This window comes from Actinia tenebrosa, unplaced genomic scaffold (genome assembly GCF_029948245.1).
Source record: "Actinia tenebrosa isolate PJP-AT-01 unplaced genomic scaffold, QUT_ActTen_1.0 PGA_scaffold6__47_contigs__length_16458017, whole genome shotgun sequence".
NCBI classification, from domain to species: Eukaryota; Metazoa; Cnidaria; class Anthozoa; order Actiniaria; family Actiniidae; genus Actinia; species Actinia tenebrosa.
In genome coordinates, this window is record NW_028292583.1 from 16,046,118 (window position 1) to 16,060,196 (window position 14,079).

The window sequence follows — 14,079 nt, forward strand, 5'->3', positions numbered from 1 at the left end:
GGACGGAAAGGTTTTGTTTGCTTCACGAAGTAGAACATTCATTTGCATTTCTGCATTTTTTTCGAACAACGATGGTTTTCCCCCTAGCAGCTGTGTGGGCAGGATATCCCTCAAACGTTAGGGATTTGATTAGTTGTTAGAGGGAAAATTCTACACCCAGAAACAACCTTGATTTTGACAGCACTTCATTTTGAGACCCTGGCTTTCCTCTAAAGGGTTTTGTCATTTATTGGGTTTATTACTGGCCACGCGCTTTAGTTACCAACACAATGGATAAAGGAGGAGAGCATAATTTTTCTGCCTGCGTGTCACATAATTTTTAAAGTGCTTTTTATAAATCTGATGAAGGGAAACTTCAGCGTGCGTAAAGAAGTTCGCTCTCTGCGCCGCAAGACCGCAGAGAGAAACACCAGATGCTATAAAGGGTAGGCATTTTATGTTGTTTTCTTTGTGTATTCTTTCTTTGTGTATTCTTTTGTAGTTCAATTCTTTTATTAGCATGTGTAATCAACCATTGATTTGGTGGCCGACTGCAGTAGTTCATTTAGAATTTATATAGTTGCCGTTCTATGAAGATCATCCTCATCCCGATACCACGAAGCGCTCGAATTTCAACACAGTGGTTTTTTGATTTAGCCTTTAGTCTCACGGAAATTAATTTCTGATCGTTATCCTTAAACGAACTTTTCAATTTGTAAGACTATTCTTCATGCTTCCGTCCTTATGATGCTTTATATAAGCTGCTTTTATGGCAAATATACCCATATACAATATTAGCTTCTTATGTCTATCCTTCGTTTTTTCATTCGATCATGACGTACTTTTAATCTTATTCTTAATTATACTTTAGGTCCTTCCATGAACATTCTCGCAGTTGCATTTTAGCAGAATTTTCATAGAAAGTGGAAGATTAGATGCCGAAGTTTACTTCTCCCGAGGAACTCGAACGAAAATTTGTCCGAGACGTGTACCATGACATAGCTCCAGGATTTAGACACACTCGCTACAAGGCTTGGCCTTATGTGGAACAGTTTTTAAGATCCCAGCCTGCAGGTAGCATTATTGCTGATGTTGGTAAGAAAAATATAGGAATCTTAAATGTTTGACGTCTTGTACACAGTTGTTTTATTTAATTCATCATTTTTTTTTCATTTTACATGAATTTAGTAGAGTCTTTAGATTTGTAAAGTAATTTTTAAGTGCTCAGACAGGGAACATTTTTAGATGTGTTTTTAATATTTTTCTGTTCCATGCAAATTTAAAACCATGCATAAAAAATACATGTTAACATATACCATGAATTCTGATTAAATATTCCTTCATGTGAGATGTTTTGACTTCATGGAAGAATTTATGACAAATCATATCTTTTAAGATATTTACATGAAATAGTGATTGTGATTTACAAATAAATGCAACTTCTTTCTAATTGTCAATAAAGCAATCATTTGTAAATCAAGTATTGTCATCATGGAGCAAGCAACACTTATATTTCTGACTTAATGTCATGTCATGGCTTAAGAAGTTGTTGTTCTCTTTGTTTTGATGAAAATACACATCTGACATGAACTTTCATAAGGTAATAAGAATATCCAAAGGTAGAAAACTGCAAGAACTAAATTCTAATCTCCATTCATACATGTATGTGAGACAAATGTTTCAATTTAACAAATGTTCCAACCCCTTTTCAAAAGATGTCTTAGGCTGATGTTAAGGCTGCTTACTAATTGATCACAAGCTAGACAAGTGTGTCATTTATTAATTAGTTTTCAGTGCATTAATGTTGGTTTTCCTTTGTATCAAAAGGAGACGAGTTCTATTGCTAGGATTTAGGTATTACACAGTTGTAAATATTTATGACTGAGATGTGTCTTATCGTGATTAAGAGTACATATGTATATTATTTAATAATGATATAAGTGGTTAAGTTTAGAAGTGATTATAAATTGTAACTGTTGTACTGTAACTACATATAGCTTTGGCTCAGTGGCCATATTAACCAGTATTTTTATTTTGAAATAATTGCAAAGAAAAAAAATCCATTTAAAGATGTCTTTTTTTATTTTTTGTTTTATTTTATGAATGACTCATATATCTTTAGCAAAAAATAGGAATGGGAATGAAAGGAAAAATGGGAATTAGGGAAGGTACATTTTTAATTTGGGGGGAGGGGGGGAAGGAGCTTCTTTTTAACCGCCACCCGGTTAGCTCAGTTGGTAAGAGTGTCGGTCTGTTGTGCGGGAGGTCATTGTTCAAGCCTCGGCCAGACCAACACTCAGGGTCTTAAAATAACTGAGGAGAAGGTGCTTCCTTTGTAATTACATCTGCAAATGGTTAGACCTTCACTTGGCATGAATGATCACGTTAATGGCGGTCCCATCCCTAATTAACTAGAGATGTTAACAGAGGACCACAAGTTTATCAGTTGAATTACTGTCAAGTGTTATCCTCTATAAACAAAGTTAATTTATTTTTTATTTTTTCAGATTGGCTTCAGAGGGTCATCAGTGCTAAAATGAACTTTTGTTTCTTAAGAAAAGCTAACTGTTAATCCCCCATCCCTACCCTCCCCCCCCTCCAAAAAAATGTACCTTCCCTTAAATGTTTTCTCCCACGCCTATACATAACCTATTTTAAATGACATTTTAAATGTATTTTTCCATTTCCTTCAAGCTGATACCACTTCTTAATACCTCTCTGCTCTTGTGTTTTTTCTTTAGGCTGCGGCAATGGAAAATACCTTGGCCTTACGACCGATTCATTCATAATGGGGTCTGATACTTGCTTGAAGCTGGTAGAAATTGCTCATGACAGATGTCATGAGGTTGCTGTTTGCAACAACTTGAGGCTTCCTTACAAGGATGAGTGCTTTGATGCCATCATTTCCATTGGTGTGATTCATCATTTTGCTTCAGCTAAGAGGAGGCTGAGAGCATTGCAAGAACTTGGGAGAATACTAAGACCTGGAGGGAAGATGTTAGTTTATGTCTGGGCTATGGAACAGCAGCAGAGAAAAGTAAGGGATAATCTTGATGATTTGTAATGATGCTATATTCAAAAGCCTCTCTTGAAGTAGATAAACAGCTAGATAAACAACTAGCCCATAAACAGCCTCTCCTTTCCCCTCCACTTCCCTTCCCTTCCCTCATCCTTTCCCTTTCCCTTCCCTCTTCCTTCCCTCTTTCCTTCCCTCTTCCCTTCCCTCTTCTCTTCCCTCTTCCCTCCTTCCACATTGATAAGGTATGCCTGTCTGAGAACAAGACTAATTTCTTATGTTACTTTTTGCAGTTTGATGCACAGGATGTATTAGTTCCATATACTGGACATCAAAGATTCAGAGGTAAAAATCGATCAAGTATGTGTAGGAGATAAGCAATTGTAGCAAAAATTGGGTATTGGCCCCCCTCAATACAAAACCTGGAATCAATTAATGCCTAAACCAGACTGAAAAAGCTTTAGTGAGTGAATCTTGAAAAGGGTGGGTGGAACTGTGTTTGGTATACGCCTAAATACTGTAATTTTTTTTGCAGGGAAGCGCAGAAAATCTATTCATGAAAATAATAATTTCCCAGAGCGAGCCAACAGTCTAACACCAAATGGTCATATCAATTTGAGACGGTCAAAATCATGTGACAAGCTCTTTGACAGGTGTCAATCAACTGGAAATTCCAAGCACTTTGATTTAGAAAATGAGAACAGGGGTACAAAAGGTCATGCTATTTCCTCCAAGATTGAGTTCAAAGTATTAAAAGAGATTATCCAGACTATAAAGAACAAGAAAGATCACTTATTAACAAACCTTAATGCACAAGTAACTAAACTTTATCCAGAAAGAGAGAAAAAGTTTATGGATGGATTGTTGTCAGGACTCATTGGTAGATTTTTTGACAAGGACGTAAACACACAAAGTGAAAATGACAAGCCTATTCCAGCTCAAGGAGTTGATGCAAAGACAAGGATTGCTTATGTCACTAAATTTGTTTCTTCTTTGGTCAAAAGATTGTTCAATGAAAAGAGTGAGGAAGCCGTAACTAAAGATAAAATGGAACCAGCACAACATGAGACTGAACAATTAGAACTAATGAAAATAACAGAGAAAGATCTTGAAGAAAGCTTCTTCATTAGCCTGACAGCTTGGGCAAAGGAGAAAATAAATGTGCTTTCGTCTAGAGAGTGTAAGGAGAAAGTTGACCCTAAAGGATTGCTTCTACGAGGAGAATCTTGTGACAGTGAATACAGTGAGGTTGATTCTGATGAGTACCAGCTTGCTGCTTCAGCAGCATGTTTCTTGGAGTCTAATGATAAAACCAGTGCAGTAGAAGTACAAGAAAAACCTCTAAATGACGACTACAAGAGTGTCAAGATCCCTCCACACCTCTTGACAAGACTTTTGGACACTATTTCTTCTTCGAGTGATTCTGACAGTGATGGGTCATCATCTTCTTCTGTTGACAGAGTAAACAGTGACTCAGGCATTTCAGACTCTGAGCAACAGGAAACACTTGATTTACCAGCAAATGGCAGAAGAAGAGCCTATACCACTTCATGCTATGAAAATAAAACTCCTACAATAGAAGACGACATTGCCAATGGAGAGAAAAAGCAACACAATCTGCAGAGATATTATCATGTTTTTAATCAAAAAGAATTACCAGATTTGATAGAGGATGGTGTGGAGGGAGTTGATGTATTGAAGGAATATTATGATCACGGGAATTGGGCTGTGATTGCTGAAAAACAGTAATTTTTAAATTTTAGCATTTTATCTAATTTTATTCTTATGACAGGATTAGTTTCATATTGTTTTGCTCTCCTTCTCGATAACAGGAAGTGGATTATTTCCCACTCAGATTAGTTTTGGTAGATGTCAATCAAATTATGTAAGTGTTTCCATGATGTTGGCTGGAAGCACAAGAAATGGGAATAGGCCTGTGGAATGCCATGGAAAGACCATGACGGATGGCTACCAAAACTCTAAAAACTGTACTACCATAACTGAGATTTGACGAGTGTAATGTGTACCTAAATCTTAATTACACTTTTAAATCATTCTTTTTAACATTCATATTACTGGTATCAAATTTTAAATTACATGTTTTTAATGATTTCATATTTTTTTGATAATTTAATTCTTACTAAGATATATGCAACTTAAATTATTTTTTGAAATAATTTTCACATTTTTTAAGTGATGATGGAAATTAATAACATTTATTGATAGGAATTAATTTATGTATTTTACACTTTAGGTATATTTAATTTATTGAATTTAAAATAATAAAGTACATATATTTATCTTGCTAGACAACAGACACAATCAAGTTAAGTCTGCCAGAATGCTAAGCAGGATTTATAGTGACTGTCACTTAATCGTGGGTGTTTCAATTTATGGAGGGGAGGGGTGCAGTGCTTCTATGCAGACATCTTTAGTGTTGTCACATTGTGGCACAAACGTTCAGGATGTCTGTGCAGGAGATCTAGGAAGAATACCAGACCATTTTTATGAGTATCACATGAATGAATGAAAGGATACGAGAGAATAATTTCAAAAAATTAAAAAAAAAAGAAAACTAATTTTCCATACAACAGAGGGGCAGCCACTAACCGTTCTTGTCTAGTCTTTAACTTAGAACTTTATAAAGTTTACCTTTATTGTAAATTTATTTATTGAAATTTTGTTATTTAAAATTTAATATAAGCTACTTATATATAAACTTGCCACTAACCGTTCTTGTCTAGTCTTTTACTTAAAACTTTATAAAGTTTACCTTTATTGTAAATTTATTTATTGAAATTTTGTTATTTAAAATTTAATATAAGCTACTTATATATAAACTTGTTTTTAATGATGATTATGTAGATATCTGATAGATAATTGTATACTTGATAATTGTAGATTTAAAATTGTTAACATATTCAGTATTATATGAAATACATGCGCTTCACTACGATTGATTAATTACAGTTGCTTCATGATACAAGTAACTGAAAGGATAAAGAATAAAAGGCTTGACTTGTGATTGAATGGTGTGTTTTGAGGTTAAAGACTACATCCCGGGCGTAGAGTGCGTCTCACGGGCCCCTCACACACCCAATTACATACATTTACTGTATTTTATGAGGTCCTTCTCCGCCCGTGATATAGTCTTCCCCTGTATGTATCTTGGTTTTACATTAAAACCCATTTGCAAGCCATTTTTTTCAGTTGGTAACACTCAAAGCATGAAAAAAACATAAAAAGTAGATTCTGTAAAACCTAAAGAAACTCAAAGTACAGACTAATGCAGTCCTGGACTCACTTGTCCGATACAACAAACTGAAAAATTATTTTCTCCGTGCGCGACTTTATGAGCTTGACGGACAGGGTACTGGAAAGGGAGTCTGGTTCTAGAGCGTGTTTGTCGTGTTTATAAACGTGTATGGACAATGTTCTGGAGTAATGGGACTGAGAAAAGAAAATAACCAAATGTTACGAGTATCCATACCACATACAAATACTATCCCCTACCTGATTTTGGATTATCCGGCTTACCTGATTTAGGAGTGATCACCTACCCGATTTTGGAGTGCCCATTAAGCTGACTTTGGAGTATCCCCTACCCGATTTACGAGTACCCTTCACCCGAGACGTTTGCGTATCTGATCCTAAGATTAGCCATACTTTCAAGCTTGACTTGCGCAATAATAGTTTTAGTTTCATAGCGATCGAGATAACGTACACCGGCACCTTCCGCGTGGCGATTTTAGTTGCGTCACTGTCGTGAGAGCCATACTTTATACATGCGTCCCATTATAGGAGTGGAGGGGAAGCCGGCTTAGCCATAATGTTTTTTACAGAAATATGCTTACTGTCTCTTCGTTAAGGTCGATAAAAAAGCACCAACGAAAATTATAATTTAATTTACAAATGGATCTTTCCTTTAAAAATAAAATTACTATCCTGATCTTCTACTCTATTCATGGCCATAGAGATGCCATAGTTTGCGTTCCACTCTCGACCTGACTTATGTTCGGTTTTTGAACGCGTTCAATCAAAAACAAGCATCAAACCTAACTCATGAATTATTTCTTTGTGGTTACACACATATTTTACAAAATGTTAATAGTATTTTAATCTTTAAGCGTCAATTTAACATCAGACATAAATGTCTATTATCGAGATAAAAAGTCTCTAAATTTCATCTCAAACTTGTTGTTAGTCTCTTCGTCCATGATGACTGTAGCGGTTAGAAATCCATCCTCTTTAGACTCGGTTTAGTGTACGATTACTTCATGATACAACCAACTGGAAGGATAAAGAATAAAAGGCTGGACTTGTGATTGAATGGTGTGTTTTGATGAAAAGACTACATCCCGGGCGTAGAGTGCGTCTCACGTGCCCCTCACAGACCAAATTACATACATTTACTGTATTTTATGGGGTCCTTCTCCGCCCGTCATATAGTCTTGCCCTGTATGTATCTTGGTTTTAAATTAAAACCCATTTGCAAGCCATTTTTTTCAGTTGGTAACACTCAAAGTATGAAAAAATCATAAAGTGTATATTCTGTATAACCTAAAGAAACTCAAAGTACAGACTAATGCAGTCTTGAACTCACTTTCTGTTCGATACAACACTGTTGATGAATTATTTTCTCGCCGTGCTCGACTTTTTGAACTTGACGGACGGGGTACTGGAAAGGGAGTCTGGTACTAGCCTAGGTACGTACAGATTTGCCGTGCCGTGTTCATCAGGGTATATGGCGGGATGGACAACAATATCCTGGCGTAATGGGACCGTGAGATTGGGCAATAGCGTCGCAAATGCAGATACATTGGCGTACAAAGTCGGAACACTGCCGCTAAAACGGACATTGGATTTTAGCATGTCAGGTCTTGTTTTGCGGATGGAGGAAACCCGGACAATTGTGGAGGAAACCTTTGAATTTAAGGGAATGACGTGGACCTAACGAACTCTACTGAACCACATGTGATTTGAGTCCATGCCAGGAACTGATTCCGAAATTTCAGTGGCGATATTACTTATATAAGCCACCTTCGTGAAACCATGCCTGATTCCATGCGTCCCAATATAGGAGCGAATGGGGTTTGGTTGGGATGGGATTCATTTTTCTTCCAGAACTTGTGAACACTTATTTTTCACATCAAATTTATTCAATCGTGTACCTAGTCTCCCCCACAGCCACTTTCAGTGTCGTCACGCAACGCTTTCGCAGGGGAGAAAGCGTTGCGTAACGACACTGAAAGCGGCTGTGGGGGAGACTATCGTGTACCCCTTTCAAATGCGTTTTTTTTTTAAAAAAATGCCGAACCGCTTTTATATATCTCTTAATCAGTGAAGTGGAATGAGACATAACATCTGATTGAACTTACACTGCAGGCTCATAAGCAACCGAATAAGGATAAATCTTTTTTCACTAAAAAGCTTTTCTTATTGTTGAAGATTTAAATCTGATATAAAATGGATAAAAAAAATTAAAAATCTTATATCTAATGTGGATAAGATGAGATTCGAAGCCACCAAAAGAAATTCAAAAAAATCGATTCCACTGTGCCATACCCCCGAGACATCCGCAGAGCTGAGGCGGCGTATGGACTTCGGACCTGACGGCGATTAAATCCTTCTGCCCTTGGGTGCACGAATTACGCAAGAAAATGTTCTAGCCAAAGCATCAGGGGAGAGACCAGCCGGCCCCCAGACCATATCGGCTAATCCCTTGCATCTCTGCCACGCACTGAATCGGTAGAAAATATGTTAAAAAGTCTAGTCTATTTGGTGCATTGTTTTCACGTCTATTGTTATGCTGATTCACTTGGAACCGTGGTCCAGTGGATAAATCGTTGTCGTTCAAGATACTGAGTCAAGCTCGTCTGAGGAGGGTTAGCACTTGGATGGGTGACCTAAACATTATACCTACTCACGCTTTTGCTCCTTTTTTCCGTTTGTCTTTTTTGATTTTAAAATAATAGAATATAGAATCGTGAAACTTTTCTATTTTTGAGTAACCTATTGCTATCTACCCAAATCCGTCAAATTGGAATCTAGCAAAGGAAAATCTCTCGATTCAAATAACATCCTTGAACACGTTATATAAAGAATAACATCAGCACCATATACAAACTCAATTATCTTCAATAATCTTATCTTACAAAATGCTACTACATTTTCAAGCTTTAAGTATCGACGATTTAACTACAGACATAAATGTCTATTATCGAGATAACTGAAATGTCTCCAAACTTCTGAAGCTTGTACGTCGTTGTTTGTTGCCGGCTTCGTCCATGATGACTTTAATGGTTAGAAATCCATCCTCATTAGACTCGGTTTAGTGTACGATTGTTTCACGAAACAATCAACGGGAAGGATAAAGAAAAACAGGCTTGGCTTATGATTGAATGGTGTGTTTTGAGGAAAAGACTACATCCCGGGCGTAGAGTGCATTTCACGGGCCCCTCACAGACCAAATTACATACATTTACTGTATTTCATGAGGTCCTTCTCCGCCCGTGATATAGTCTTCCCCCGTATGTATCTTGGCTTTACTTTGAGACCCATTTGCAAGCCATTTTTTCGATTCCTACCAATTTAAGTATGAAAATTTTATAAAACGAAGATTCTGTATATGACTGCAAAAAAACTCAAAGTACAGATTAAATCAATCCACTCACGTTCTGTCCAATACAACAAGCTAAAAATTCCTTTCCTGGCGCTCGACTTTTCAGCTTGTGAGAGCAAATAGAAATAAGTTGAGAACTAGTCTAGGAACAGACGTGCCGTGCTGAGTTCTGAAAGGTGTGTGGACAATATCCTGGCGTAATAGAGACCGGTAAGGGAAATAACGAAAAGAAAATAAGGAGTATCCCCTTCCTGACTTTGCAGTATCGCCTATTACCTGATTTTTGAGGATCCCTTATCTGATTCAGTTGTATTTTTTTACCTCATTGACTCATTCATTTATTTCGAAACTCGGGTATTGGGTTTTTGACTCTGCAGGTAAGGATAAATTAAAGTTAAAGGGTTTTGAGTTGATCAAATATCATAACATGACGTAATGTCTGAAATTTTCCAGGAACTTGTGGGGTTCCTGTGTATGAGAACTAGTGACAGCAACACGTCTTGTCCAATCAAAAGCCTTTGAATATGTTCGGCCATCTTTGCTCATTTTAATCGACGTCACGCAAAAAACAAAAATGAAAGTTTATTTTACCTCATTTTTAGACTTCCTAGATGATCTAGTTTACCTTTATGAACGAAATAATGTGCTTTACAAATCTTATAGTTATCGTTGTTTTTTCAAGGATCTTCTCTTGTATAAAATAACCATTTTTTAAGCCGGCGAAAAAAGCTCATAGAAAGAAAAACTGTTTGTCGATCAAGAAACCAGAAAAACATGGGCGACATCTTGTTGGACTCATTTTCCTACGAAGCAACGGGTCTTCCACTCCAAGCTTTTGAAATATTAGGCCAGCTCTTCGAAGAACAGAAACTCTGCGACGTTGTGCTTCAAGTTGGAGATAGAAAGATCAAGTGCCATCGAGTGATCTTAGCATCTTGTAGTCCTTATTTCCGAGGCATGTTTACAAACGCAATGCTGGAAGCCTCTCAAGACATCATCTCAATCCAAGGACTTTCCGAAACAGCTGTTGCGGAGTTAATAAGATTTATTTATACGAGGAAAATCACGATAAACGTTGATAATATCGAGGCTTTACTGAATGCTTCTGCGGTTCTTCAACTGGATCTTGTTGTTCAAGCATGTTGTGAATTTATGAAGAAGCATCTTCATCCATCAAATTGTTTGGAAATGAGAGCATTTGCTGAGCTACACGGATGTACAGATTTTCTTCATGTAGCTGATGCTTTTTCAAGGCGTTGCTTTGCGTCTTTAGTAAATACAGATATGTTTTTGAAACTCTCTGAGAAACATTTGCTTCAAATAATATCAGGCATCGACCTCTATGTGAAGCGAGAGGAACATGTCTTTGAAGCTATATTGAAGTGGGTTTACTTCAACTCTGAAAAAAGAACCCAGTTTCTTCCCGAATTGCTTTCACAAATCCGTCTTCCTTTGTTACCAACTAAATATCTATTGACGAATGTAGAATGCAATGAATTGATACGTCAAAATCTGAATTGCAGAAACTATATCGATGAAGCCAAGAATTACAAACTAAGCCCTGCTAATGTTAGTTGTTTTAGAACTCAACCCAGAAAGATTACAGCTGGCGCACTTTTCTCTGTAGGAGGGAGAGGAAAAACTGGTGAGCCATTCCAGTGTATCGAATGCTACAACTGGTTTGATGACTCGTGGTTCCCAACAGCAAGACTTTCAACGCCAAGAAGACATGTTGCTGTTGCAGCTTTGAATGGACTTGTTTATGCCATAGGAGGACATGATGGTGTGCAGCACTTAAATTCAGTAGAATGTTTTGATCCTGTGAATAACAGATGGTGTGATGTTGCAGCTATGACGACATATCGACGAGGGATGTCAGCAGGGGTGTTGGGAGGAGTTATTTATGTAGCAGGGGGTCTGGATGAATCAACTTGCTTTGAAACTGTTGAAAGGTAGAGTAGTAGAAGGGGTACTTATGAATTACATTGATAACAATGGAGAAACAAAGATTGTGAGTGTGTTTCTTCCATGGTTTTCAGTAACAGCTTGAGTAAGCAGCAAAATACAATGAATTAGACGAGGAGCAGCCATTGAATCTCATATTTTTCCTAAATTTTGGGGAACTTTGATCAAAATAGCTGGCAATTCTGTGTAAAATTCCTGGCGAGATTCACCAGCTGCCAGCTTCTATTGAAAATCCTGGTTTCGTCAAGCATACAATCTGTTTTTTCTTATGAAAAAACACAAGCTACAGTAAAGGGCTTGAGCCTTTGACCTCCATGGTGACTGGTCAGGTGCTCTGGGAAACTTGTGGTGAATTAAATGAGCTTGACATTTGTTTTCATAGTTTTTAAATAAACAGCATCTTCTGAGGAGCTTCAAAAATGGTCATCTCTTAGTTGTGGAAATTTAAGCCATTTGAAGGTCCAACCATTTTGCAGATGTGACATATTTATGAAAACATCACATCTACATGACCCTGTTGGTCTAGCCAGGGATTGAATATGCATTCTTACAACAGACCAACTCTCTACCATACAAGCCAACCATGTGGTACCTGTAGTTAATCAATAGAGTTTGACCCGAAATGTTCATCTTATTTTAGGTATGATCCTGAGGCCAATGAGTGGAGCTTAGTGTGCCCCATGTTGCAAAGACGTGGTGGTGTAGGAATAGCTGGCCTCGATGGGTACCTGTATGCTGTGGGTGGCAATGATGGCTCAGTATCTCTACAGTCAGTAGAGAGGTATAACCCACATACCAACAAGTGGACAAAAGTAGCTCCTATGAACAGACGCAGAGCAGGTAAGGTCTCTGAAGGATAGAGGGCTTTGTTTTGAATAGTCAATATTTCTTTCCTCCACCCTCATCATCCTTTCTCTAAACTTTGTTTTTTCACTTTGGCTATATGCAGAATGAATCAATCAATAACAATAATTTAATGAGCCCCTGTATTTTATAGTCAAATCCAACTAATTATTGATTCAGGATTTCCTGAGATCCTCAAAGAGGCAGAGGGAGATGCAGAATACTTCAAAGCTGGGGGGGGGGGGGGGGGGGGGGGGGTGGGGTGGGGTGTGTGGCTTCCTTGATGAAATAGCATAATAGACACAATGACTTATGTAGGATAGACAAAGGGACAAAAGGTGGAGCCCTTCCCTAAATTTCTCCAGATATAAGGATTCAACGGTTGTACCTTGTAATGATTGCCCAAAATTAATCTAAGATGCTTTACAAAATGTAATGTTTTATAAAGCTTTCCTACAGGCTTACGAGTTTCATTTATGTTATCGCTTTGATATTTTCCTTTTAAGGAAAAGTGGTGAACAGACTTCAACACTGCGCGATCTGAGCCATGTATTATGGGTGACCAAACTAATGACTCTGGGCGAGCTTAGTTGGGGCAATAGCTGGATTGCAGATTCAAACTTTAAATGCAGCATTTCTATGTTTATTAGTGGTTTATTGTTATTTATAATACCCTAACTTAATTGTTTCAGGTGTAGGTGTAGCTGTCGTTGGTCAATACCTCTATGCCATTGGTGGCTTTGATGACTCTTCCCCACTTAATTCAGTTGAGCGATATGACCCATCAACAAATCAGTGGACCTATGTAGCCTGTATGAGTACCTGTCGAGGAGGAGTAGGTGTGGGAGCCATGGGTGAACGTATCTGGGCTGTAGGAGGGCACAATGGTGCTCAATACCTTGGATCTATGGAATCCTATGACCCCATAAGAGATGTATGGGAGGGAAGTGCAGAGATGAGTACCCCTCGTGCTGGCTCAGGTGTTGCAGGTTGTCTTTGTGATGTAGAGATGCTGAAAGATTTGAACTGTCTTGAAAAGAGTGTTAAGACTGAATAGAGAGGCTAATCCTTCATGACAATCAAGTACCCTACAAATAGAACATTTTTTCAACTTGGTATTCACATAATTTAAGTAAGACTGCAAAATGCAGACAAAAACACAATTAAATAAAACATTTGGAATTCTGTAAAACAAAAATTCTTAAATTTCTTATCCGAACCTCAATTTTAAACTCAATTTTGCTAAATAATGTATTTATTGAAATGTCAGCTTACCAGTAGTTATTTTGCAATGTGCATTTTAAATCTGTAAATTATTTTACAGATGTTTCGGACAAACTATGAATGAGATACATTAAGAATTAAGTTTGTATGGACATCAATCAAAGACAGACTCATTTAACTCAGCTTGTAATCCACCAGAACTAGACTATGCCTCGTGCAAGCTCTTATGCTTCCTTCATGCTAAGCAACCTCCTGCGTGCAATCTTATTTGAGTTGTATGCATACTCATTTATGTCCTAACTGTTAAATAAATGAAATGGGGAAACATCACATTATAAATAAAATGGGGAAACATTACACCAAAGTTTAAAAGGTTGTTAGAAATGGTTGTAAGAGTTTTTGGTAATAAAAAAAAGTTAAAAACTTAACT

At 37.4% G+C, this 14,079-nt stretch overlaps 2 protein-coding genes across 2 annotated transcripts; both read left to right on the forward strand.

The window, feature by feature from the left end:
• Nucleotides 1-5: 5 nt before the first annotated feature.
• LOC116288322 (uncharacterized) lies at nt 6-6,020 on the forward strand. The gene is made up of 5 exons (XM_031695098.2): nt 6-425; nt 851-1,074; nt 2,721-3,016; nt 3,289-3,340; nt 3,531-6,020. Exons 2-5 carry the CDS (start codon nt 915-917, stop codon nt 4,742-4,744), a joined length of 1,722 nt encoding a protein of 573 aa, XP_031550958.2. The 5' UTR covers nt 6-425; nt 851-914; the 3' UTR covers nt 4,745-6,020.
• Nucleotides 6,021-10,170: 4,150 nt separating this feature from the next.
• On the forward strand, nt 10,171-14,077 carry LOC116288310 (kelch-like protein 8). The gene is made up of 3 exons (XM_031695083.2): nt 10,171-11,569; nt 12,223-12,422; nt 13,118-14,077. Exons 1-3 carry the CDS (start codon nt 10,392-10,394, stop codon nt 13,480-13,482), a joined length of 1,743 nt encoding a protein of 580 aa, XP_031550943.2. The 5' UTR covers nt 10,171-10,391; the 3' UTR covers nt 13,483-14,077.
• Nucleotides 14,078-14,079: the final 2 nt, after the last annotated feature.

Bases quoted from the DNA above. Each gene is read 5' to 3' on its own strand.
- LOC116288322 (XM_031695098.2), top strand. From the start codon at position 915: ATGCCGAAGTTTACTTCTCCCGAGGAACTCGAACGAAAATTTGTCCGA. The intron at 1,075-2,720 runs GTAAGAAAAATA...TTTTTTCTTTAG, and splicing joins TAGCATTATTGCTGATGTTG to GCTGCGGCAATGGAAAATAC. The intron at 3,017-3,288 runs GTAAGGGATAAT...TACTTTTTGCAG, and splicing joins TGGAACAGCAGCAGAGAAAA to TTTGATGCACAGGATGTATT.
- LOC116288310 (XM_031695083.2), top strand. From the start codon at position 10,392: ATGGGCGACATCTTGTTGGACTCATTTTCCTACGAAGCAACGGGTCTT. The intron at 11,570-12,222 runs GTAGAGTAGTAG...ATCTTATTTTAG, and splicing joins TGCTTTGAAACTGTTGAAAG to GTATGATCCTGAGGCCAATG. The intron at 12,423-13,117 runs GTAAGGTCTCTG...TAATTGTTTCAG, and splicing joins TATGAACAGACGCAGAGCAG to GTGTAGGTGTAGCTGTCGTT.